This window comes from Oryzias melastigma, linkage group LG10 (genome assembly GCF_002922805.2).
Source record: "Oryzias melastigma strain HK-1 linkage group LG10, ASM292280v2, whole genome shotgun sequence".
In the NCBI taxonomy this organism is placed as follows: domain Eukaryota; kingdom Metazoa; phylum Chordata; class Actinopteri; order Beloniformes; family Adrianichthyidae; genus Oryzias; species Oryzias melastigma.
The window spans coordinates 13389773-13415990 of NC_050521.1; the positions used below are offsets into that span (position 1 = coordinate 13389773).

Genomic DNA, 26218 nt, shown 5'->3' on the forward strand with positions numbered 1-26218 from the left:
GAAACATTTAAGTTTCTATTTCTTTGGCTTCTAGCAGAAACAAACTCAGATTCATGGTTATCTGCATGTTAAATAAATATGACATACTTTCCTTTTTTCTGAGATTTGAGGGAAATAAGCCTGTTTTTGCTGTAGAAAGAACAGTAAACATCAGCTCAAGTTTGATGAATTATTAAATTAAATTGAATCAGTCTAGATAATCCCATTAAGGCCAGATTATCAAGTTATGTGCTAGTGGACCACTAGCGACACACACGTTACTTTGAAGACTTTTCAGCAAAAGGCACCAATGAAGAGGAAAAACTCTTCATAGATGGAAAATCAGGAAGAAATATATTTCTGAGAGGCCATTTAATAGTTTATAATCTTATGTATTTGCATATTTTATTACTTAAATACATTTTTACAATTTTACATACAAGATATAAGATCAACGAACAACAGCCTTATATAAAAATACATCCAAAAACATCAACATTTAGATATTTGTAACACTGTTGATATGTATACAGCCTCTCCGTTTTGTGTTTCCCTTATGTTAGATAAAAAAATATAATTTTAGTTTGTAAAACCACGGGTCGAGAATTGTAGTTTGTGTCCTTCTGCCTGATCTCCATGGATGGTTCAGCGAGACATCATCCGGACAAACTCTGAAAAGGGAGAGAGGGTTTAGAATGTGGATGACGGGGACGTCTCAAATGTCTTCTTACCCTCAAAGTCGACCAATCCGTCCCCGTTGAGATCGACGTCTCTGAGGATTTCGTCGATCTCCCTGTTGGTCACCTGCTCCCCCATCAGCTTCTTCATGGCCTCCCGCAGCTCGGTCAGACTGATCTGACCGTCCCCGTTTGAGTCAAACTACTCACACACAGATAAGGGAAAACATCAATACTACTCACTTTAAAAACTTACAGTCACGTCAACTGTTCAATACTTCTTAAAGCCTTTTATTTAATTTTTGATTCAGATATTAAAAGGTTTAGTGCTTTCACATGATGAGTGATGGAGAGATTCTTCTAGATCAGACGTGAAAATGTGAGACAAAAGTCTTGAACTTGAAGTCTCATTTGTGGGATGTTTCAAACACAGCTACAGGCAAAGAAAGTGCTAACATCGCCGGAGGCCGATAGTATATTACAGCCGTCGAGTTTTAGAACACAGTAGAGAATCAATGGGATACGGGTAAGGGGTTTTAACTCAAGACTCCTTGCCCCATTGACAACCTTTGGTGGGCCAAATTTGGCCAAGACATTTCATAATCTAAGCTGTTCCAAAGGAATCAAGCTTAAACATTTATTAACCGCAGTCTTTTAGCATTTTGATAAAACATTTTCTGACCTATCACAATTATAATCATTATAGACCAGAGGTCGGCAACCTCTAACAGTAAAGGAGCCATTTGGGTTTGTTTTCTATTGATCAAAACCTAGAAGGAGCCGCTTGACTTTCTCTTTGCTTTTTAATAAATGTAATTTATGCTAAGTAATTTGGCATGAACAACGGCAAAAATATAAAAAGAAACTAGCATCTGTCAAAATGTGACTTTTTTCTTACGTTTTCACTTTTTACCTTTAGTTGAGGCCAAATTAGCAAAAATGCTAGCTCGTTGCTTAATTACTAGCTGAACTCCAAATTATCATGAAATTCCTCAGTAAATTAAATCAGCAAAAAATGTTAGCATTGTTGCCAAATTAAAAGCTAAACTCCAAATTAGCATAAAAAACTTATAGGAGGTCAAATTAGCCAAAAAAGCTAGTTTATTGCTTAATTAATAGCTGAACTCAAAATTAGCATAAAATTCCTCAGTAAACTAAATTAGCCAAAAATGTTAGCATGTTGTTTAAATAGAAGCTAAATTCTAAATTATCCCCAAAAAATTCAGAAGATAACAAATTCACTGAAAACATCAAGATTTTGCTAAAATATTAGCTAAACTCCAAATTAGTATGAAATTCCTCAGTATACCAAATTAGTCAAAAATGTTAGCATGTTGCTAAAATAGAAGCTAAACTCTAAATTAGCCTGAAAACCCTAGTAGACAAGAAACTAGCAAAAATGTTAGCATGCTGCTAAAATAGAAGCTAAACTCATTTATTTTATTTTTCTTCAGCCAGAGAGCCACCATGAAGAGGTAAAATGCCACATGTGACTCTGGAGCCGCAGGTTGCAGTCTTCCGTTATAGACATTTGTTGAACAAGTGTTCTGACCTCTTTGAATGCATCTCGCAGCTCCTTAACACCTATCATATCTGCGGTTTCGGCCAGCATCTTGGGTCCCATCAGCTCAACGAAATCCTCAAAGTCCAATTTGCCACCTGTTGAAAACAGGCAACACATTTTAAAAAATCTCTGGAGAAGACTCCTAAAAATCCCTGACCATGATCGACGTACCGATCTGCTGGCTCAGATGGATCAGCTCCATCTCTGTGGGCATGTAGCCCATCGTCCTCATGCACTCCCCCAGGTCTCTGTGGCTTATGTAGCCTTTTTTGTTCCTATCAAACTCCACAAACGCCTTGTGAAGCTCTGGTGGAACACACATTGATGCTCGTCAGACAGCTTTATTTTAATCCAAACACTGAGGTTGAATGATCCTCTCACCGTCAAGCTCCTCAGGCCGCAGCGCCCTGTCCTGTTGGATAGAGACATTTCACACAATCAAGTATTTATATGGGACACCAACAAGACAATTATTTAGAGGAAATCTTTGGAGGCAGACTGAACACAAATGCACACTGAAGGAGCACTGCAAAAGGGAAAAAAATGATTTTAAAAGCTGAAAAAAATAAATTTATGTCATTTATTGAAAGTCAGTGTTTTCTATTAAAAATGTCGGATGGTCTAAAGTGAGGGGTTGTAAGTCAGAAATGCTGAGACTGGGTGTTCATTTAGTTTGAAGATGACGATAATTGTTCTTTAACATGTTCTTCTGGCATTTTTCTGATGATGGAGAACATACATGGAGAAACTACAATATTTGTGCTTTTCTCTACTTAACTATTGGGACTTTGACGTGCTGTGCATGTGCCACATACTGCAAAGCAAGTCATGGATTTTCCATTGACCTCAGTCATTGATGGCTTTCAGCTGCAGGGTTTGATTTTCTGACGCAGTGGTGCACGAAAAGGGCAGCTGATACGCTTGGGGACCATGAAGCGGGAACGGAGTGACACAGGCGGGCAAAAGTTGCACTTGGGTTTTGAGACCAGACGTCCGCTAACTGTTACATACAAGAGTCTGAGAAAAGCGCTGCTTAAGGAAGACGCAGGCGGGGCCCACCATGTGGTGCAGTACATTGCCTCTCTTCACCAGCAGACCGCTGGAACACTTCCACGACTTATCCTCAGCCTCCTGATCCTCCTCTTCCTCCATCTGCGGAGCTTCCGGGCCCCTCATCTTACCCTGTAGGGCCTCACATGTCACCCCCATTTAGAGGCAATTAAACCATCACACAACAGTCTTTTTATTCTTCTTAGAGGAAGAAGACAAAAGCTCACTGATATTAGGTCAGCTATGGCTTTAAACAAAATAAACAGATTATATAGTTTCATTCCTGATCTATGATCCCACACATTTATTTTAGTTTAGGTTTGAAGACCGGCGTCCAACATGTTTAACAATTAACCCTTGAAGCTTCTATTGGTTAAACACACCTGATCCAGGTAATCAGCAGCAAATGAGACACATTCACACGATTTCTGGAAAACCAGCAGGAGACCAGCCCTCGAGGCCTGGAGATTAATACCCCCCCTCTAACATCAACAATGTTCTTTCTTAGAGAGAATTTAACATTTTTGTCTTTTTTTAAATTATATTCAATCAAATGTTTTGGTTTTTTTTGGGAAACATGAAACCAAACAAAGTCAAGATCAAATCCCTTATTGTTCTCCTAAAATATTGTTTTTTTTTCAGTATTTTTAGTTTACATTTTAATCTTTTATAGTAAGTAAGTCTTTATTTATATAGAATTTTTCACAGAGGCAACTTACAAAGTGATTCACAAAAGTTAAAATACAAGACAAATCAATAAAAAACAATACATATTAAATAAATACAGGAAAATATAAAATATTAATATTAATTACTACATCTTTTTTATGGACTTTTGTCATTTACTTGTATTGAGTTTAATTTATTTTTACATTTTGACTCTTCTCTATTTTAAAAACAGCTTAATTTCATTGCAGTATTGAATTGAGAAAAGCTGCCAGAACATAAACTTTTATTGTGTTAACTTGTTGCACACAATTGAAGTTGCATCATGGAAACTCGTTTGAACTCTGCAGCAGTAAAAACACAAAATGTTCTACCAAATAGAGCAAAAAAAAAAAAAAAAAAAGGAAGCAGAACATTCTCTAATTGAGGCCTAAAATACTTTGTGAGCATTGCAGCTGTGAAACCCATTAAGCTGCATCAGGTCTAAATGGGTCAAAGGACACTTCTCCTTCTGTTCTGCACGGAGGCGGATCAATCGTGCCTGAGGCATGTGTCAAAGCCAATCGAGCAAGAAAAACTTCCCTGTTTAAAAAGACAGGAAAGGATTCATTTAAAATTTGTCAAAGTCTGGAAATTTTGCACCAAACTGCATGACGAAAGATTAAAAGAAATTAAAAAAAATTGGCCAGACAGCAAAAAAAAAAATCACAGTTTTCCAAACTAAAGAGGAGTTGCACAAACAACAACTCAAAATTCCTCAAATATAAGCTCACTGACTCCCTATAAAAACATTTTTAGCTGTATCATTGGTTGTTGAAGCACTGATCCTACAAACTACTGACTTTTCTTTGAAACATCATTTTTTAAAAGAGTAGAAGTTTGAAATACAAATGTTTCTGTCCTGAATGTACAGAAACTGTCCCCAAAACGCCTGCATGACAATCAAATGCTATTAAATATGTATGTATATTTAAATATTTTCAATTGAAAATAATACTTTCACTAACTGTAAAAACTTGTTTATAGCAGCCCGGATGAGATTATATAACACATTTTTATGGTTAAGTCTTGATAAATTCTCACCAGTTCTTGTAAAAAACAAACCAACTAACTATAGATTCCTAAAGATTTAAACTTGTGAGAAAACAAATTACAATAAGATCCCACCTTTTTTAAGTTTTCTTTCACAGACGATTTAGTGCAGTTCCCCATGACCTCTTCTGACCATCAACTCAAACGTTCTCTTCTTTCCTTTGCTCAAATCCACGGAAAAGAACCCCAAACTAACAAACTCTTCAACTGCAGCATCTTTTCTCCTTTTTATCCAAAGCGTCTATGACTCTTCCAATCGTTTTCTCCTCCTATTCCCTCTGTCTCCTCCCTCCCGCCCTCATTTGCTGCACGAGTGTTCACATTACTCTCCATCAGTGAGTTTAAGAAGAAGAATTAAACCGACACGGATTAAATCCTCCGTTTTAGATTAAAGAAAGCAGGGACGGAAACGTTGGAAGGGAATAGTCCTTAAAAGATGATGGAGATTTAAAATACTTGAAATTACTTTTTTAATGTAGTTAGTTTATTGGTAACAATGGAGAAAATATGGTCAGAGCAAACAGCCTTAAAATATCACCTCAGTAGCCTCAAAATATTGATTTATTTGTCAATAAACGTGAGTTCAGAACAGATGGATTTGCTCCCACCAGTGTCTTTGGTTTGATGTTCAGAGGCTTTTTCTCTAATACAATCTTTACTTTAATCTTTAACCAGAATACTGTCTGTCATACATGCTGGCTTCCAGTGTCTGTCTCACCAGCTTTGACCTTTTTCTTATGTTTTCCACTACATCTGCAGCAGTTGTGATCAGCTTCATTTCAGTAATTTATCATTTTGTAAAGAATTTTGTCGAGTTGTGAACATTTTTGGTGCATTTATTTGAGTGGTTGGGAGGTGAGTTTTCCATAAAAATGATTAATTATTTGCCTGTGATGAGCTCAAGAGCTAATAATAAAGTTCTCTGCGCACCATGATAATCAGTTATGAATATTATGGTTTAATATCAATCAATATTTTTAAAAATATATACATATTTGAAGTTATATATTTTAAGAAAATGTATTTCATTTTTCCACTGTTATTGAATCAATATTTTCTCTTTATGGTTTGTTTATTGTACTGTGTCTCCTGAAGGACAGAATATTATCTGCATCTTTCTTTATTTTGAAAAGCTTGATATTTTCAGTTTATATTAATGCTCATATATAATAAAATACATTAAAAAATGTAAATTAAAATGCCAAAGAAACGATGTTTCATTGAGAAACAGTCACCACTAGAGGTCACTGTAAGCAAGAGGCCACACTTTTAAACTCCCATGGAGTCACAGTGCATTTCTGACAGCACGATTTCCTTTTTACTATCCAAACTTCCACCAGATTGACCCTTTGGTCACAGCTTAGGAGCAGCAGCTGTTCAATAAATTAAAGTTTACCCTGAAAAACCTGTTAAGAGGCAACTGTTTAAGCTGACGAACGCTGATTGTGAGCAATCGAACCAGCAGCAGAAAAACTCAGAAGATTAAACTGAAATGAACTGCGAAAGCCTACAGATAGTGATCAAAATCACTCATTATATAGGTTTAAAACTGTTTTTTTAATGATAAAAATGATCAGAAGTTCATGTTACGTTAAATAAGTCAAAATACAAATGACAATATATTATTTATTAAATATAAAGAACTTTGATTGGTTTTCTGGAAAACAACTAAAGCTGCCTATAAAGCAATGATCCAGTTTGTCAACTTCCTACAGCTCCTGCAGCTAAAGATACATATCACCATTAAACTGCGACTACCATGTCGATCATCTCTGCTGTTGTTGTTTTATTTGTTATGTTGGTAAAGGAAATAAAAAGCTCGTAGTGGGTACATGTGTTTTCTTCCTAATGCTTTTAACAAAGAGTCAGGCTAATTTGTGATACATTTTCCTGCATTGCTGCGTGCTTTAATGGGACTAAAGCAAATGGCTGGATGTAATTTCGCTCATGAACACAAAACTGACACATATAGGGTATTTTTACACCTGAAGCTACATTCACATTGCTCTCAGTAACGCATGTTCAAGCAGCCACTTCCAATGAAAAGTCTATGTAAACGCATGTACTGTACATGCAAGTCTCAGGCTTCAAAACTCTTGCATTCATGCACAGCTGCACAAGTTTTTACAACTATATTAGGGCCCTACGTACAAAACTATTAAACCACAAAGTTAAACCAAGTTGAACTTTCAGGTAGTGACATATAGATGGTGTCCCTTTTAATTCATGGAAGTGCTAGCTGTTTGAAAATTGATCATGGAGGAGAACTTTCATGACACAAAGTCTTCCACATATCAGAATAGAGTTTAGAACGAATATGCCTGGAGCAAGATTTGTTAGATTTGTATTGCTTGCACCAAACGTCTTCTGACATGAACTAGAAAATAGAAGAAAAGGAAAGGAAGCCCCTCCCTGCTTGTCCAGTGTGAACACCACAGAGTTCAAGAACACACTTTCTGTGCTTTCTTGAATTCATGTCACATGCCTAAACCTTACATTAACCAAACATCTGTATTCATCTTCAGGTCCATAAGGGCAGGGATTGTATCAATGACAGTTTTAATAAGCTAACAGACACATACAATAATCCAAAATATCGTGCAGAATCACATTACCTTAGAGACGCTCTTCTTACACACTTACAATACCTCATCAATTGTGTGTAGCTGTGTGAGCTGTGTGTGCATGTTTATGTGCATGTCTATGTGTCTTAACCCACACTGGTGGGTGTATCATGTGCTGGTCTGGTGTCAAATCCACACAAGCTGGTTTCAAGCCATGACAGCTGACAAGCAGGGAAACACAAGACGCAACTAAACCCCGAGGATGGATGAAGGGAGTAAGAAAGGAACCAAGGAAAGACTGAAGGAAGGATTTGACTCAAGCAAAAACAGAAACACAGAGAGCCTAACAGTAATAGAAAGACAAATCCCACTTCACTGTGTCAGGGATGATCTGGCTCTTCTCAGCATCTTCCATGTCAGACTGATGGTTGTTTTCCTTTGGTTTGTTAAAACTGTTCAAATACTATTTCCATTCAATCACAAACAGCCTTCAGGTCGGTTGACTATGAAACTACAAATTAGCTTCTTTATCTGTGTTCTGATCTCTCTGCTAAACCTCATGATAAACAGCTACATCAAAAGCTATTTCTTTCTGGTTACCACGGAGATACTTCCTGTCTTTATGATTGCAAGCTGAGAAAAGATGCTAAAAAGAGCATCTCAGAACGAACACAAAAGGAAAAAAAAGGGGACAGAAGCCATGTTGGAGGAGCAGATCAGCAGATGTCCCATGTTCATGATGTAGATATAGGAGTGAAGGAAAACGAACCATTTTGATGTTTTTACTTTTTTATTTCAGTGAAAGATGTTTCTAAAATAATTCTCAAACTCAGATAAGGACAATTGAGTCGAGAATAATCTTCATATTGCTGCAGTGGAGAATAACTTGAACAAAGCTCACATTTTCATGGTGATGTAACTTTTGGGAATTATAACTTTGGTGGAGATGACTGGTTTGTGGAGACCATCTGTTTCAGTTTGTTTCTTTCTGCTTGCTGGTCTTAAGAGTACTCGGTGTCTTGCGCAGTGACGCTCTGCCTGTCTGTCTCTTTCTCCGTCTGTCTGGCCTCTCAGACGGTCACTCAGGATCGCTTGCATCACCGCTGACTTCCTGTTGCTAACCTTGGCCCCACTCGGAGTCTGCTGACGTGATCAAGTGGATATGTCTGAAAAAAATCCTGACTGACTCACAAGCGTAAGGCAACAGGAGAGTGTTGCTAAAACTTCCCTTTTATCTTATTTTTGTGTGTCCTCTCCTCTCGAGCACCGATCTTCCTGACCTTGAGTGATGGAGGGCTCATGTACGGTTTCAGGTCAAATGTCAGGAAACCATACGGGTTGGGATGCGATACTGAGCTGATAGAGTGACAGAGAGCTCATCAGATCTCTGACAGTATCTGTTACGGATTACTCTCCAGTCATGTTTCCTTAAATCCTCTTGCTCTGATCCAACTGACTCCTTAAGCATTTGGGGATTAAAAAGAGAAGTTTTTCTGTGTAACTTCTTGACAGATTTGGATCAAAGAGGTCAGCAGACATGAAAACATGAAATTGAGCAGAGCTGGGCTTTTAATTTGACCATAAGCATCAGGTTTCGATTGAGTTCTCCCGCACGACATCCAATCAACCAGAGAACTTGATGCGGGACACACAGGCACAAACAGGACCGTTTTCTGGATCAGACAAAGCCGTCCTACCTGTCCAAACACAGAGTCCACGATGGGCAGCAGATCTACGGGCTCTGCCTCCTCCACCGTCTCCACATTTCTCCTCTGCCCTCCTGCCAACATCTCCTCCAGCTCCTCGTCCATCGTTTCGCTGTTCTCCGCCTTCTCCTCTGCCATCTGTGCCGGTTCTCTGGACCTTTGGAGCTCCTGAAGCTTATGGCTTGCAGATTGAGCGTCAATGCTTCGCTTTCTCTGTTTCTCCACCTTCTTCTTGATGTAAGCTTGCACCTAAGAGAGCAGAGGAGAGAAATTCTAAAGTAAAAACCATCTTTTTAGCAACTAAAATTGATTTTTTTTTACATATTTTAAATCTTAGATGCATAAATGTTTTTTTGTGACTAACACAAAAGTTTTCCATATAAATAAGTCACAATAGTTCATTTTGAGGCAAAAAAACCCATAAAATATGACAAATTCTTCAACTAGAAGACAGCTAAACTGGATTTAACCTCTATATTAATTCAATCCTCACCTTATTGCATTTTACTCATTACTATATAGAAAATGTTGACTGAAAAAAGTAACACTTTGAAGGATTTTTTGCACAAATAATGCATGAAAATAAAAATACTCGTCTCCCCCGCATACACACCTGTTTTGCACTCCTCTCCTGCGGTGCGCTCATGCTTCCACCGCCTCCTCCGGCGGATGGCTCTCGAATGAGCATGAACATCTCAGTGTTACAGGCTCACACACAAACGCACACACAAACAAACACACAGGCTCTCGCTCTCCTCTCACTCTCTCCCTTCACTGATGTCCAACAGAACTGTCGGATTTAACCCAAATGAGCAAAAAAAATGTCGAAAACTCTGATGACAGTCCCAGTATTTGACATATCGTTTGGAAAATTGTCGAAAAAAAGCATTTTTGAGAGTAAAACATTAGAAGACGAGCGATCAGGATGGAAATGTAAAAGCTGCTTCTTCCTACCCACTCTCCTTCCTCTGCTGCTTCCTCTCCTCAGAGCTTCAGCAGACACTCGTCCATCTCTGTCCCGTGGTGTCTTCAGGTGAGGAGCTTTTTATCATCATCAGTTGTTTTGGCTTCAGGATTGAGTTCCTGCACCTCTGCCCCTGCTGGTTATCTCCTGATCCTTTAGGTGACACTCTATACCCCCTGAACTTTACCTCTCTCTCACATTATCTACCTTTGACACGCCGACCTCTCTCCTTTCCTTCCTCTACCTTTTCCTCCTCTTAGTTGTTTGATACTTTCTTCATCCCTTTTCTGAATTCTCACTCTCGTCTCTTTTTTTTGTGCTTTCTTCTTCAGGTGATGGAGGTGTGTGTGCGAGGACGGCTGTGACACAACAAGCTCAGCTGCTGTGCAGGGATGAAAAAGCCTTTTGTTGAGCTGCACTGTGTTTCAGACATGCATGATCCCATCCAGCAGGCATGGTTGGACGCACACACAGGTGGGCATGTCACGGCTGACCTCTATTTTTAGACTTCATTGTTTGTACAAGCATATGAACATGTTAGCGTCCTGCGTTGTTTATTTGTGGCGAATAATTCCCCTAACAGCCTCAGCTTTATATAAATTAAATACCCCATCAATGTGCTTTCCCTTCTTTCTTGGTATTTGTGAAAGCTTTAGGATGAAAAATAACCCCTCTTCTTCTGTATACCATTTCAGACATCTCTTGACTTTTCTCCAGTGTCAAACAGGGTTTTCATCAATCTCTTCAGCCCCATCTTTCCCCCATCTCCTGATCTTTTTTCAGCTCATCGATTATTGATGGAAGGTCAGAAACAAATTCTTGAGTGGAAGCTGAAGAGAAAGGTTAAGTTACACAAATAAAATCATAATTTTTGTCACCCGAGAGCAAAAACAAGAGGAGACCCAAACAAAGACGTTTTAATAAAAATGACTTTTCAGAAAGATCTATCAGCGTTCTCTGCACCATCTGTTAGGTAGATATTTCGAGCTGCTTTCATGCTCAGTGTTTTCCCGCCTCAGATCAACAACCCATGGTTAATGTATCATCGCAGTGACACAGAAACAGTGAGCAGAAAAGATAAGTTTTATTTACGTCAGACTAATCCTCATTACTTATTTGTTTGTAACAGTAGTCATGGATTACTGACTTGATCAGCTGTCACAAAAAAGACTCATTAACCTTGCTCCGCTGTGCGGTGAAAACGGAAACCTGTGTGGGTATCTGTGACAGGTAAGCACCATTACACCGCTCTCACAGCCAGGTTACTGGTAATCAAATGATTATCTTCAGCCACCGGTGTTTAGAGCCAAATAACAGAGCCATTAATCATGATTACAACACATTTATAATGTTAGGTTATAGTTTCTATGGAATAAAATGGCTCGTCATCCAAAATACCTATATATATATATATATATATATATATATATATATATATATATATATATATATATATATATATATATATATATACACAAGGTACATATTTCAAATATTTAACAAAAATGTGTTTCAGGTCGTAAAAGGAGAACACTGACCATTATTTATTTAACAACAACCACCCTAAAATGCAGAAGTGGTGTGGAAAACTCCCATGACTCAACAGCTTGTGAAGCTAAGTTAGCATGTTTTATGAAAAGCAACCCCATATACAATGTGTCCTGACTCCTAACTTAAACAAAAAAAAAATCTTTGAAGGAAGAAAACATCCATTTATAAGCTCCCACATCACCAGACAAGAACCCTTATCTCAGTCTTCACAACTGCAGAAGTTTAATACTTTTTTCCCACTTCAGGCTTAATAAGTAACAAAAAATATATACATCACCTGAACACTTTTAAATAGTTGAAGGAGTATTTGGAATAAAGATCTGGTTTGAGTGCCCTGTACTGGGATTACTTTTATTATAAATTTACATCCCATCACTTAATTAAACATTCCCAAAGAAACCGTGTGTTTTAAATGGTTGAACAGATTCACAGCACACAGTTAAGATGTGTGTCAGGTTGGAGTCTTTATTGAGTTTTAAAGGTTCCAAAATCACCTGAAAGTTGGAGTTTATGTCTCACTTTACCGTCATTACAACTGGGATACTAAAAAAAATAAAGATTAGGGACTGACTACTACAGCTGTAGAAAATCACAGAAAGATTGAAATGTTAGAATATTCAAACACATTGGAACAATCCTTTAAATCATTACTTCTTTTAATTAAAAAAAACTGCCAAAAAGTAAAATCTTCAGGCAATAATCCTATGTTTTTTCCTGTTTTTGTTTAAAAATATTTAAAATCTTTTAAAAAGATAAATTCCTCACCGTAGGAAACACCATCAAGCCCTTAAGAGGCTGAACAAGTGTATAACAATGTCTTGTAGTGTATGATTGTGTCAGTGGTTTGGCTTCACTCTAGTGGATTTTCTCCACCATTGCTTTATTATATTTTTAGTACAAAGTTCATTTTGAACCTCTTTGTTTGGGAATGTGCACTTCTTCAAAAAGCAGCCAAAGTAACAACCATTTCCACACAGAAGCTCAGACAGATTCCAAAGAAGATGCAGCAAGATTCAGCAGGATGTGAAAAGAAATGTCCGATATATTGTCAGGAAAAACTGAGTTCGATTATACCAACATTCATCAAAAATAGGAGGAAACAAACCAAGATCAAATATATTTTTGGTCTAAATGGCTGAGTTTTCTTTGAACCTTCCACTATTCATTCCAAGCTCTTAAAGTGCTTCCATTTTAGGTTTCCTTCAGGTTCAACTTGTAGCCTGAAATTGCAAGTAAATCAAATTGTGGATGTTAAAGTCCATTCAGGCTGAACCTCAATCCTGGATGACCGGATGAAGTGGAGTGTTAGTCCCACAGAGTGGTGTGACTACAGTGAGCGGCTCCTGGTTTCTTCCATTGATGATAGGCCAGGGGTTGAAGTACGGGAAAACAGGCTCTTTGAATTTTGCATCGGAGAAAGTGAAAAGATGGCTCATGTCTTCAGCATCATAAAAAGCTACTTCACCTCGTCCGTAGTCCAGGTAGACCCCCACCCTTCGAGGGGGCTTTGAAGGGTAGATCAAGCAGTCGTCCGAGTCGGTGCATGCTTCATACTCGCTTGTGCCGTTGCCTCGGTCCCTCAACACCAGAGTCCAGAAACCATCCTGAGGACAGAGGCTGATCTCCTCCTTCCTGTTGACGGAGGCGTTGGCCACCCCAAGGCCCCACGCCGTCTTGCAGCCCACCTCCACCTCCCAGTAGTGTCTGCCAGAGGAGAAGGCTTCAGAGCCCAGGACGATGTTGTAGCGCGTGAAGCGTTCGGGGTTATTGGGCAGGTTGGACTGGATTTTTCCCACGTGGACACTGGTGCGACAGGGAGACACCCACAAGCAGGGGTAGGCTGTGTTCGGGTCAAGGGTCACCTGGGCAATGACTGGACAGAAAGCAAAAATAATTGAGTGAAAATGTCTTTTCAAATGGCTCTTTAGTAGGGATACAACAATTCCCTTTTCCTACAACTCAGATAAGGCCTAAATTTTGGGGTTACAGTTTGATTTATGATTTGTCTATTACAAATCATACTTCCCCTGTGGCGATTCCACCACTAGGGGAAGTAAAGGAAAAGAAATAGCAGCATAACAAGAGATAAACAGCATGTCTTTGCACGTCTGAGTAAGATGCAGTTTGGTTCCCTGACAGTTTATTATTATTATAATTAATATTGTTATTAAGAGATTAAAAAACATATCTAATGTTATCAGTTTAGGTGGTTCCATGTTCTCTTACTTGGCTGAAAAAGTGAAGTTATTTTCCTCCAGATTCTGTACTGCAAAGGTCCCAGAAACTCTCCTGACTGCAGGTCAACGCCAACCTCAACGGGGCGCTCAAACAAGCTCTCAGTGCTGCAAGAGAAAAATAAAAGAGAAAACATCATAATACGGTTATTAATATATTCAAGCAGAAACTTGAGGACAAACAATTAAACAAAAAGTACAGAAAGAAAGTGCCAAAATACTTCCCAATGATTGATACAATGATTCATTTACCATCAATTTATTTTTTAATGGTGGTGCTTCTACTAAATCCTGCACTCTATTAAAGGATGACGGCTTTTGTTTTGATGTCCTTTCTCCAATTTATTTTTTGGAGGGGCTGCCCAAACCATCATCTCCCCGTGAATCTGTCATTATGGCAAAGCGTCTCATCATGTCAGTCCAAACAACAGCTAATTAGAAGTCTAAGCTTTGTTTAAATGTAACTTTACCGTGCACTGTGGAGAGATGAGTGTCTTTTCAAAACACTCTTGTTGTTTAATCTTTCTCTCTGTGTGGCCATGAACATTAATTTCCCAGAATTCAGCAGGTGTTTGTGTATAGTCACTGGAACATACTGGTTCTCCACCATCGCCTTTGAGTCTGTACACAGAGGCTTCCCATGAGGGCGGGCGACTTTTTTAAAGTTTGATCAAAAACAATGAGATCATTGTCAACAAAGGGACCACTTAATATGGAAACTGATCTCTTACAATGATAACCCAAGGATATGATGTGGATTTAGTCATTTTCTGAGTGTTTTGGTCTTTTTAATTGTTGGTTTTATGGAGTGTTGGTGAAAAACAAAACAGCATTCTTGGAGATCTTCTGCAGTCAGAAATGATCCACAAAAATAAACGGAGGATCTGAGGCTTTAGCTTTCCTCTCTTCCACATTTGTTTTTGTGTTTAGGGTTTTGTGTTCATATAGGATGTGTAACATTGCAAGTTAAACAAGTCAAACTCTGACCAATCAGGAATTCAGATCTGGTACTGTCGTTAGGATGGCGTCTCCTTTAATTCACGGAAAAGCCAAACGTTTGAAAATTGATCATAAAGGAAAAACTAATAATAATAGTTTATACCCGGCTGGAATAATATGACACCAAATGTTTTGTATTCATGAGATTTTTTTAACATTTCACACCAAGCCATTTCCCAACATTTACAAGTAAACAGTAGAAAAAAAAGAAGCCCCTCCCTGTTGGCCCAGTGTGAACACCATGGGCTAAATGTGCCATCAAGAATGCAGGCTTAGTGTGTTCTTAAACATGCAAGACATGTCTGGTTGTGAACGTAGCTTAACAAATTTGCTCATTTATATAATCAAATCTCTATCTCTGGTGGTTCTGAATGCAGACATGACAGTTCATGACTGGAACCAACTGAGATGCAGCTCTCGTTGTCCCTGCGTCCGACTGGTGACCTGTTTGGGCCGCACCCCGCCTTCACCCAACGTGACCCCAATAGGGACTCAGGAGGTTGTGAAGATGTTTATCTTTGGAATATTTATTAGAAAACATGTTAGTTTTGGGAACGTCTGTCTCACTACAGCACAGCAGACTGAAAAATAAAGACAAAACTGTCATATTCACAGATTAATTTCTCTCAAACCACTCCTGACACTTTTGCTATTGTAAAATATTGCAGTAAATCATTGGCTCATTTTGTTTGTCCTAAATCATGTCCCAATATGTCACATTCCCGAATTAGGACATGGCGTACTTTTTGTTTTTTGCTTGACGTTAAAGGTTGGTTAGACTTTCTGTTTTTTATGTGGCAACTAACTGGCATCACATTGGCTGAGTCACTGAAACCACAATTAGGCCTGTTTTAACTAGAATTACTGATTGCAAAACAAAGATTGTATATTTTGCTATGACACAATATAAAAACAATACATGACCTAGAAACAGAGGTGGCAGCAGGAGACCTCTTCCATTAAAAGATCTTGATTACATAGAAGATACTCACACTCCGATGAAGTCTTTGATTCCCTGAAACAGAGCAGATCAGACGGTTAAGTAAATCTTCGGTCAAGTATGTAGGGAATTTATACCTGGCATCAAACATGATTTAACTCTGATTATCTTTTGATCTAGTGTAAAAACGTTCCCAGTGGTCTTTTAATTATTATGATGCAATTTTTAGTCAGAAATGTAAAAAAACTGTTGATTTCCAGGACATACTTTCTGCAGAAATTCACTTCTGAGTTGTGACCAGACTGTTGGGATGGAGTTAGCCCACCCCCACTTCCCATTATCTTTCTGTTTACACTCTCTCCAGATAGCTTACAGCCCCTCTTACCCCTCAACCTAATATTACAGTGCAACAAAAATATTAAAATATTGAAACTTTTAAGCCAAAAAGTCTTGAGCCAGATGGCAGCTCAGACGAGGAAAAAAAAGAATGGATCTCTTTGTCTGCAAGTGGATGCATCAGAAATAAACCGGAGTAGGGAGCTTAAGCTTAGCCGTAGCAGCTCACAAACTGTATTAACTGTCTGCTCCTGATATATAACAATTTAAATAAAGAAATACTCATAAATGCCATTTAAGCCTAATTTTCTTTCCACATATCCTCCATCTTGAGAAAAATGCCACAAAAACGTGTTAAAAACACAATTTTCAATGGAGTGCGTCTTTAATTTTATTCCAAAGGTGATACAAGAATGTGAAATAACAGGAAATGTGACTTATTTTCGCCCTCACCTTGAGCTGCTCTGGATTTTCCTCCTCCCGTAGTTTAAGGCGAAGTTTTTCAGCCGTGTTTTCCAGCTGGCTAATTTGCTCGGTGGCCTTGGTGAGGGCCTCCTCCAACTGACTGAGCTTCTCTGATTTCTCCCTCTGCAGTTTCTCCTTGATGCGCTCCTCTTCCTCGAGCAGGAACTCCTTCAGACGAACAAACTCCGCGCTGACCATTTCCTCCAGGTCCCCAGCTCTTTCCTGAACGAAACTCTAGTTAGCACAGCAATGACTCAATCAAAAGTCTTAAGTTTCAAAAACACCTGTCACATTTTCATTTCAGGATTGTTGCCTTAAACTAGATTAACCAGTGGAAAGATGCACTGTTTATATATGTTTTTTTCTCTCTCTCTTTATACAGCAACACCTTCTTTCCAAATACGCATTTTGTCTTAAGAGATCAAATGTTCTTTAAGTTCTTGTCATGAGTGGGTGGGCGTGTGAATGTTGTGGACCAGCCGGTCCTGCATAAGAAAGCCACGGCTTTCCTCGAAAAAAGAAAACAAAGGGGTTCATACGTTGCTCAATAAAGATGACAGAAAGAGAGAAAAGGAGTTTTCATGAAACAGAAAGATTTATGAAGATGTATTTTTTATGCTAAATGGCCAAGAATAGATTATAAAAAGTATAGCAATGCGAGTCTGATGAAGACACAATATTTTTTGTTGCAGATTGGGGGTGTGAGGGGCTGCAAGCTATCAAGATAGAGTGTAAACAGATGGATGATGGGAAGTTGAGTTGGGCTTACTCTGAGCCAATAGTCCCGCCCTCAACTACTATTGCCACTCTGCAAAAACTAGAAAATGGTAAAAGTTGTTTGATTTTGGCTAAAAATTGTTTTATCATAATTAAAAGTCCAATTTGGAAATAGTTTAAAAGATAATGAGAGTAGATCTTCAAAATTATTCAAAAAAAAAAAAGTTAAAGAATGCTAAAAAAAAAGAGACAAATGCACATAGTGCGAAAATAGTGTTCCTAGATTGTTTTGTACTAAAATAAGTGGCTTTTTAAGCCACCATTTAAAAAAAACAATTCAAGAGTACAGACTGAATATTCAATGATTTCACTTTCCATCTAGATAGAAGAATGTGCAGGAAAAGATAGAAAGAGAAACTTCCTCTCAGTCTCTCTCACCCACATCCTGTCAAACTGACAAAAAAAAAAAAACAGAAGTGAAACTTAGTGAATTTGCACAAGTGGGTCAAACAGACAGACTGAGACTTTTGAACAGATGTGAAGCATTGACAAATGGAGTTATCTGCTGCTGCACACCGTCTTAATGCAGATTAGAAACCCTCGTCTACAGGGGAAAGCTGCAGTCGATCGGGCGCCACCAGTATGTCTGCACATTCTGACCAAATCTTGTGTGTTTTTAATAAGATGAATTAGCTGAGACTAAACATTTGTGGACATGTTTTGCTATATTACGCACTCAAGCCACCATGCTGAGTAAAGCAGGTGTCAGCAGCCGCCATAGTGTGAATCATTCGTCTGACTCACCTGTCAGACAGGCGGAGGAGGAATGCAACATCTCCTAACAACCCCATTTTTAGGAACACAAACATGTTGTACCTTAATGAGGAGGATCTTCTCATTGGTCTGTCTCTGGAAGCGGGTGGCGTCCTCCGTTTGCAGCTGAACTCTTTCCAAAGCCGTGGTCAGCTTGTCCTAAAGGGTCACATGGAAAACTCTTGTTAGAGAGTGAGGTCAGTAAACAGGGAGGTAAAAATGAGCAGATAACTTGGTTTCAGCCCAAATGGGAGTCATGAGACAACCGCCGAGCTGTTCCTGGGAACTCTGACCCAACAAATGGGAACTTGGAGCCAAAAAGACATGTGAAAACACACTGAGGAGTCAACACAAGCACAGAGAGTCAGTTGTGAGAGAAAGGGGAAAGGAACTCACACAGATCTGCTGGATTCCTGAAAAAAATACTGTTTAAAAACTAAGCTGTGGTTAAAGCAGGCTGTCATAAAATGGATTTGACAAACATTTCCTGACTTTAAACTGCTGGTTATGAAGATAATAATCATATGGCAATAAAATTAGAATTTAAAAGTTGATTGTGAGGCTTTACCCTGTAGTTCTCAAAGGCCTCTGTGATAGGGATTACATTATGGGTCTTGTGGTCTCGGCTCATCCCGCACACCAGGCAGATGGGCAGCTGGTCGTCCTCGCAGTACAGCTTCAGCTTCTCCTCGTGCTCCTCACACATGTCCATCACCAGCCAGTGTCCGATGGACGACACCTCACTGCTGAGGCTGGACCCGGCTCTCCGTTCCTCCTGCATGTCCGGCGCCCCTTCCCGATCCTCCCCGGGCGTCCACGGAGCCGCGTCCGTGGAGCGGGCTCTGCGCACGCTCTCCACTACGTTGCACAGCAGCGAGTTGGGTCGAAGCTTGCGCGTGCACGACTTCCTGCACTTGGGACAGTTGGAGAACTCGTCGGATTTGGCTTCCCAGCACTGGACGATGCACACCTTGCAGAAGTGGTGTCCGCACTCGAGGATCACCGGGTCTTGGAACAGCTCCAGACACACCGGACAGGTGAGCTCCGTGTGGAGCTCCTCAAGCGCGTGGGCTTCCGCCATCCTCTGCTGTGCACATAGTCACGGACACAGGCGCCCGGTGGAAGAAGAAGAAGCAGCAGCAATGAGACAAGTTAGAACTCGACTCCGAGTATGAGGCGCTCAGCTCATTCTGAGAAAGCGAGGGTGTGGTTTGAGGCGCGCAACAGAGAATTTATTGTCAGGATGATGACAGAGGGCGTGTAGAAACCAGTTCTGCTGCGCAATGAGGAAGACCGGAGTGCGCGTGACCCAAGCCTGCAGCAAAAAATGGCATAAAAAAGTAAACATCATGAAAATGTTTATTTCAGTTTAAAATGTATTTAGAGGAGGAAGGGGTTATTAATACGCATAAATCTACACACTACACATGCATCGACTACAAATATATATTAAAAAAAACTTTTTTGCGTAAAAAAGCAAAAATATGTACATATTTTAAGACATTATTTTTGACAACAAATAAGCATAAATGTATCGAAAAAGTTTAACTGACTTTTTAAAATAGTTTTCAGGTGTCATACCTCTACTTGGTCACTAGATGACAGCAATGAGCAAAGACTAGCTTGTTATGCAAATAAACTCACATGTAAGAGGAGTTTCTTTTCAGACAAAAATGTTCATGCAATTACAAAGTTTTGATTATTTTCTATAGTATCAACAATATTTTGCACTCTAAAAAGATTTGATGACAAAAAAGTATTTCTAGCATTATACTGTATGTGTAGCAGTTTGTTTTCACTATTTGATTAATATCACAATTTGTGGTTGCTGATATAATTCATGATCAATTTAGGTTAATTCTGCCTCAATCTGTTTGGATGTGGAATAGAAATTGATTAATCGATTCATTATTACACACCAAGATTTATTTATTTTTTTAAATTGTTTCCAGATGTCATGACTCTAATTGTTCACTAGATGGCAGTGATGAGAAGAAACTAAATGCTCTAAAGTTTTGTGATGTAAACAAACTCCCCTTGGTTTTTTTTAGACAACAGGTATTAATACAATTATGATATTTTGACTATTTTGTGTAATTTCAATAATATCTTACACTCTTAAAAGCCCCTGTTATAATTCACAACTAAAAATATTTTCTATAGTCTATTAATACAACGGAGTATTAGGGCCACTTTATAAGGAAAATTTAAATTTTAAAACTGTGACTTTAAATCTCGTAAATTTATGAGAAAAAGTCATAACTGCTAAATTTCAAGAATGAAGTCGTATAAGTCATAGTCATAGGCTAAATTTGTGACTTTTAATCTCTTAAATTTACAAGATTTAAAGTGATAAATTTAAGAGAAAAAACTCGTACATTTACGAGATTAAAGGTAATACATTTATGAGATGTAAAGTCGTAAATTAATTAGAAAATAACCAAAGTTGTCTGTTTATTAAAGCTGTGCTTGAATATAAAAGACGTGGAGTGTCTTGTGAAGATTTATTTCCAGATTGGTGTTAAAAACAAAGAAATTCTGAACTTTTTGGCGATTCAAAATCAAATTATCAGTGAAGCTGACTTTCCTGGTTTGGTGTTGGTAGTTCGGAGTTTCATATGTAAAATAAAGATCTCAGAGATACATGGTTGCAGGACTGCCACTTTATTTTGCCCTTTCATCCACAGACCCAGAAGCCCTTTTGCTACGTCTCTGTCATGTGCAGAAACCGAAAGGTAATTTAAAAAACAGTGTTCCGGATGCCCCCTTCTCCAAATGAAACTTTAGTTAGCACAAGAACATTGACAATTCCGAAAACTTGGCCTCTTCCGGTGTAAGAATCACAGAGTTGGAGGAGAACTTGTCTTTCAAAGAGGAAGAAATGACTGGAAGTGGACAGCTGCAAGGATATGGATGGCTTCATCAACCTGATCTGCAGAGATCCTGCAAGCCAGCCATAAAACATGAATAAAATGTAAATCAAATGAAGAAACTTCCAAACAATTGTAATGCTTTAAACAGTTTACCTATTGAAATTTAAGACGCTTTTCACAGTTTAGTTGGTCTGCTTCAGCTCACGGCGTTCATTCACTGGACTGTAGGCTCCCTTCGACTTAACTCGTAGATTTACGAGATTTAAAGGTGTAGATTTACAACAAAATAATTGTTAATCTACACATTTTTTCACGTAAATGTATGACTTTAAAAGTCGTAATATTACTATTTATTTTTTTATATTTTTTTGGTTGGCCCTAATACTCCGTCAAATAACTTAATTCAAAAGTTTGAATTTTTGTTTGTTAAAAGCATATATTAACTTGTGCTGCACAACATTGGTTACTAGCTGACCAGAACTGCACTGAGATGATCCTGTTTGTCACAGATCATATTTTATTTTAAAAAATAAATCATTTGAGTTTCTGTCGGATGTAAAAAAAAAAAAAAAGAAAAAAAAAATCACATTTTGAGAGATGATAGTTTTTTTATATTTTTGCTTTTGTTCGTGCCAAAAAATTGACATAATTCTCATTTATTATTTAAAGAAAGAAGGTCATGAATCCCAATTTCTTAAAGGCTAAAGTACGACTATGCATCTCCTTCTACGTTCTGCGGTGCAATCGCCGCATTCTGCCACCATGAACTCACCATTTCTCTAAATGTTACCCTGAGGAACACCATCCCATTATTGCAATTGGTAATAAAATGAGAACAAAAGCCATGAATTGAGGAATAAAAACTCAGAAATGTTCTGTTTTATATATATATGGATGAATTTTCATTCTAAAATAAAGCATGTTTTCATCTAGACTCAATCTTATTTCTTTCTCTTATGAGGTGGGATTTCCAAAACACTCAACGTATTTACATCTTGTGGTCCGGCCCATCTGTCAGATTTTTGAACCCTTTGTGATCCACAAGTCATGAAGTTTTCCCTACTCGCCCATCCATGCAACTTCTAAACCTGCTTTATCCCATTCAGGGTTTCAGAGGGGCTGGAGCCTATCCCAGAAACTTTTGGGGTGTAGGTGGGAGTCCAATTGTGTTTATTTGTGTGTGTTTTAGGATTTTTACATCTATTTCCTTTAGAGATCAGTTCTATTGATCTATGGAAATTAAGGTAAATATGTTTTCTTCTTCTACAGAAAAAAATTAAAAATAAAAAAAAATGACGATTTTTTTCAACAGTCTTACAAGTTGCTTTTTCCACCACAACCTCAAGTTAAATTTTGTGCGTGTTTTTTTCTTCACATTCGAACATTTTTACACACATGTTGAGCTTTTTGTCAAGCAAAGTTCCCACATTACATTCCACAAGTACACACTTTTTCCTGCAACTTCACATTCAGTTTTACGTGTGTGTGATTCTAGCTCGTATGTGTATTATTTAAGCTTTATCTTTTAACACATATTTACCTTCATACAACAGTGAGAACCATCTTCATGCTTTGAGAAACACAGGCGGTGGGTGAAGACACCCACGCAGTGGACAGCTGGAGAAATCGGTCACTAATAACCGGGTGACTGCAGCTCAGCCTTTAAAGAGCCTCCTGAGGAAATTAAAGCCTTATTTCCTACATGTGAGGAAGTGGGACAAAATGATTAACAGCCCAGGAGATGTAAAAATAACAATAAAGCAAAGACTAGAATATATATTGTGATTGAATTTATTTTTTTCCAACAGTGTGACAACAAAATCATACAAAAATGTCACTTTGGTCAGGAAAACGAGACCTTCACAGGAGTTTACTTCTGCTAAAATGATATAAAAACAAGTATTTGTGATGATGATAATAAATAAATCCAAAGAAATTGCTGAGGTTTTACATTTGTACTATATAACTAAACATTAAAAATCCCCTAGAATGACAGTACAGCCGTCACAGTCCTCAGCTGCACTCCTCGATCCCCTTGGCGAGCCTCTTTGACTCTAGAAGCATTGGTGTTTTTTGAGCTGCTCCACGTCGCTGAAGCCCCTCCCACAGTTGGAGCAGTGCATTGGTGTCTTTTCGTTGTTGTGTATGAGCTGGTGTCTCTTAAGATACTCCACCCGGCTGAAGCGCTTGCCGCACACCTCACACCCGTACGGCCGCTCCCCCGTGTGGATCCGCTGGTGCCGCTCCAGGTTGCCGAGGCGACTGAAGCTGCGTCCGCACTGCTGGCAGCGGTGCGGCCTCTCGCCCGTGTGCACCAGATGATGGCGCTCCAGCGAGCGCGAGTGTGTGAAACGCTTGCCGCAGATCTCGCAGCAGTGCGGCCGCTCGGCCACGCAGGCGCACTCGTGGTTCTTCAGCGCCCAGGCGTGGCTGAATGTGTTGCCGCAGTGGGCGCACGGGAAAAGGCTGTCCTCGCTGCCGCTGCTCTGTAAATGAGCGCCACCTAGTGGACAAGGGTGCTCCTCCAGCTCAGCTTCTGAGGTGAAGCCACCGCCACACTGAGGGCAGAAGTGGAGGAGGTCCCCACTGCCCTCTTCTTCTCCTGCACTCTCAGAAACGCTATTTGGAGCGGACAGGTGTGGCATTTTCTCTAGCTCCGCCTGCTCCATAGTCTCCTCCTTAGTAGTGGCAGCAGCTGAGTCGCCCTCCGTAAGTTTCTTTGACCAGCCCGACTTGGGCTTTACTTCATCAGCCCCACAGGCCCTGACTCCCTCCTTCTCTTTGGCTTGCCTCGTCTGGTCCTCCTTCTGCAGAGTAGGAGGCTGTGACTCCAGCTCTCCCTCATGCTCCAAACCATCGAGGCCGATGTATTTTGGCGCCAAGCCGATCGCGCTGGCTCGCACCATCTCAGAGTCGCGCTGCAAAGCAGCTACGGCGGCCTGCTCATGTCCTCTCTCCACTTTCAACGCCGACTCCAGTCCCCGCAGCTCATCCATAGTCATGCCGCTCCCTGAGAGCTCAGCAGAGCCCCCTCCCCACTCATCGTCTTCCTTCTGTCTTGGATGAAGCGCTGAAGGCTGATTCGACAGCTCTGCTGAGGGTTACACAGAGGGAAGGAGGACAACTCAAGCAATTCACTCCATTACTTTACCCCCCAACCACTAATCATTTAAAATGTGACAAACCTTCACTCTGGACTTTGGGGCCGGTGCACAGGTTCTGGTTGGGCAGACCCATCTTCAAAGCCTCCTTGATGAACCGCAGAGAGGGAGGCTGATAGCTCTGTGCTTCAACAAACTAAACGAAGAATTCAAGAAGACAATCTTGAATAATCTGCATTTAAATCTGTAAACCAGTCTGTACTTCATAGCTAACTTTATTTTAATAACCTTTAGAAACCTGCATTGAAAGATGTGTGCTGACCCGTTAAGTTCAACTCTTTAAGGGCTAAAAACAAAACAAAAACAACCCACAATCCTCAAAAAACAAACACTGCACTATAAAACCACTAAAGTTGATGGATCACTCAGCCAGTTGATTAAAGGGTCTAATTTTGTCCACTTTTAAAAACCCAAGTCTGATAATACTGTGCTGATTAAAGGTCGGCACTTCAATGAGCAACATAACGTTGCTATGGAAACAGACAATAAAATAAAATTACATTGATCTTCCAAAAGAAGCCCGAAAACCTTAACTAAAGTTTACCGATTTCATTGCAGCTGAATTCTGGAAGAGTCTTATGAAGCAAAAAGTGTAACACTTTTCTGATTTAATCGTGTTTGAGTCATTTTTCAAAAAATGTCCAGTGCTTAAATTGTGTTTTAAGTTATTTATTTTTGTTATTTTTTCCACGGGCTTTTGATTTGTCGTTTTTCCTGTACATGCTTTTATATTTCCATGTGTATAGATTAATAGTTGCTCAACACTGGCTAGAAAAGGTTCCTTCTAAGACATAAACGTTGATCTGGTTCAAACTAAAATTTACTTTCATAAAGAGAAAACAGAAAATGAAACATTACTGCTTTTATTTAGCTAAAAAAAAAAAAACATCTAAAATATACGATGCATGAAAACTTTTTTTTTGTCAAAACATTCTCAAAAAAGCAAAAACTAGAATTTAAGGAGTGCAGTACAATGACTAATGATGTGGCTTATTGGGGCAGAGTTCCTACACGTTTCTTCAAGGTAAAGTTAAGACTTTTTAAGACCTTGCATATGAAAATGAAGATGAATTTCTCTGCCTAGTGCCTCATGAGTGTTAAAGAAGCAAATACCGGACAGAGCTGTGCAGACGTCTGCCAAACTTCTACCACAGTACCAGACCGTACCAGCTTTCTTTTAGCCCTGGTCACAACCAGCTTCCTGTTTCAGGTCTTTTAAGGCCTTATTCCCCAAATTTTAAAATACAAGTCTTTTAAGACTCCGTGGGAACGCTTGAGTGGTGTCAGATCAGCCAACTTAAAAAAAAAAAAAAAAAGCAATACAGATATTAAGTTAATGAACCGAATGTTTAGATTTTAGCATTTAAATACAAAAGAAAGAACTTAAAAGGAGTTATATTTTAATTGTTTTAAACTGATTGCTGGAATCTAAAGCAGAGAAGTGATTCTACACCAGATTTGTATGCTTACAGTAGAAAGTTTAGCAAAAATACTTGTTAACTGATGCAGAAGAAGAAGCAAAATTATTAAGATGTGCTTTATGTTTTTCTAGACCTGTTTTATTATTTTTCCTTTTAAAAATAAGTTTGTTCCTTAGGGATATGAAAAAGTTGGATTTTAACTTTTTTTCCCCCCTTTTTTACGGTGGCCCTGAGGTCCAAATCACAGCAACAAATTGCTCAAAGGAAAAACATGTCAAAGATCCCAATATAAAAAGAAAATAAATAATAAAAAACGTTATCTTTTAGAAGTCAAAACACAAATCTAAAAACAATTAAACACAAGATGAACTGGAAAGTTAGAAACTATGGGACATTGCTGACTGATGAAGCTTCTCCATCATGTCAACCAAATAGATTCGGCATGA

The 26218-nt window shown here is 38.9% G+C and overlaps 3 protein-coding genes across 5 annotated transcripts in view; all 3 read right to left on the bottom strand.

Moving 5' to 3' along the window:
- Positions 1-350: 350 nt before the first annotated feature.
- LOC112153137 (calcium-binding protein 2) lies at positions 351-10673 on the bottom strand. The gene is made up of 7 exons (XM_024283086.2): positions 9912-10673; positions 9290-9547; positions 2602-2632; positions 2392-2526; positions 2209-2315; positions 711-858; positions 351-650 (listed from the first exon to the last, which is right to left on the bottom strand). The coding sequence occupies exons 1-7, from the start codon at positions 9990-9992 to the stop codon at positions 625-627; spliced, it is 786 nt and encodes a 261-aa protein (XP_024138854.1). The 5' UTR covers positions 9993-10673; the 3' UTR covers positions 351-624.
- Positions 10674-12257: 1584 nt separating this feature from the next.
- Positions 12258-19582, bottom strand: LOC112153132 (zinc-binding protein A33). The gene is made up of 6 exons (XM_024283081.2): positions 18886-19582; positions 18381-18476; positions 16776-17009; positions 16039-16061; positions 14040-14155; positions 12258-13686 (listed from the first exon to the last, which is right to left on the bottom strand). The coding sequence occupies exons 1-6, from the start codon at positions 19396-19398 to the stop codon at positions 13088-13090; spliced, it is 1581 nt and encodes a 526-aa protein (XP_024138849.1). The 5' UTR covers positions 19399-19582; the 3' UTR covers positions 12258-13087.
- Positions 19583-22965: 3383 nt separating this feature from the next.
- Positions 22966-26218, bottom strand: part of si:dkeyp-121d2.7 (zinc finger and SCAN domain-containing protein 2) — a 5850-nt gene continuing 2597 nt past the window's right edge. For 2 of the 3 annotated variants that reach the window (XM_024283079.2, XM_024283078.2), the window contains exons 4-5: positions 24376-24487; positions 22966-24284 (exon numbers count right to left, since the gene is read on the bottom strand). In XM_024283079.2, coding sequence (XP_024138847.1) covers positions 23245-24284; positions 24376-24487 — 1152 coding nt within the window. In that variant the 3' untranslated portion in view covers positions 22966-23244. The remainder of the gene's footprint in view (positions 24285-24375; positions 24488-26218) is intronic. The other variant, XM_024283080.2, reaches the window with a different exon arrangement.

What these genes read in the sequence shown, in the direction of transcription:
- LOC112153132 (XM_024283081.2), bottom strand. Translation starts at nt 19,398, where the DNA reads ATGGCGGAAGCCCACGCGCTTGAGGAGCTCCACACGGAGCTCACCTGT. An exon ending in AGAAGATCCTCCTCATTAAG is followed by an intron (nt 17,010 to 18,380) that starts GTACAACATGTT and finishes AGTTTCGTTCAG; the next exon opens with GAAAGAGCTGGGGACCTGGA. An exon ending in AAAATCCAGAGCAGCTCAAG is followed by an intron (nt 16,062 to 16,775) that starts GTGAGGGCGAAA and finishes GCTCTGTTTCAG; the next exon opens with GGAATCAAAGACTTCATCGG.
- LOC112153137 (XM_024283086.2), bottom strand. Translation starts at nt 9,992, where the DNA reads ATGTTCATGCTCATTCGAGAGCCATCCGCCGGAGGAGGCGGTGGAAGC. An exon ending in TGGACTCTGTGTTTGGACAG is followed by an intron (nt 2,633 to 9,289) that starts GTAGGACGGCTT and finishes TCTATCCAACAG; the next exon opens with GACAGGGCGCTGCGGCCTGA. An exon ending in TGCGAGATGCATTCAAAGAG is followed by an intron (nt 859 to 2,208) that starts GTCAGAACACTT and finishes GTGTGTGAGTAG; the next exon opens with TTTGACTCAAACGGGGACGG.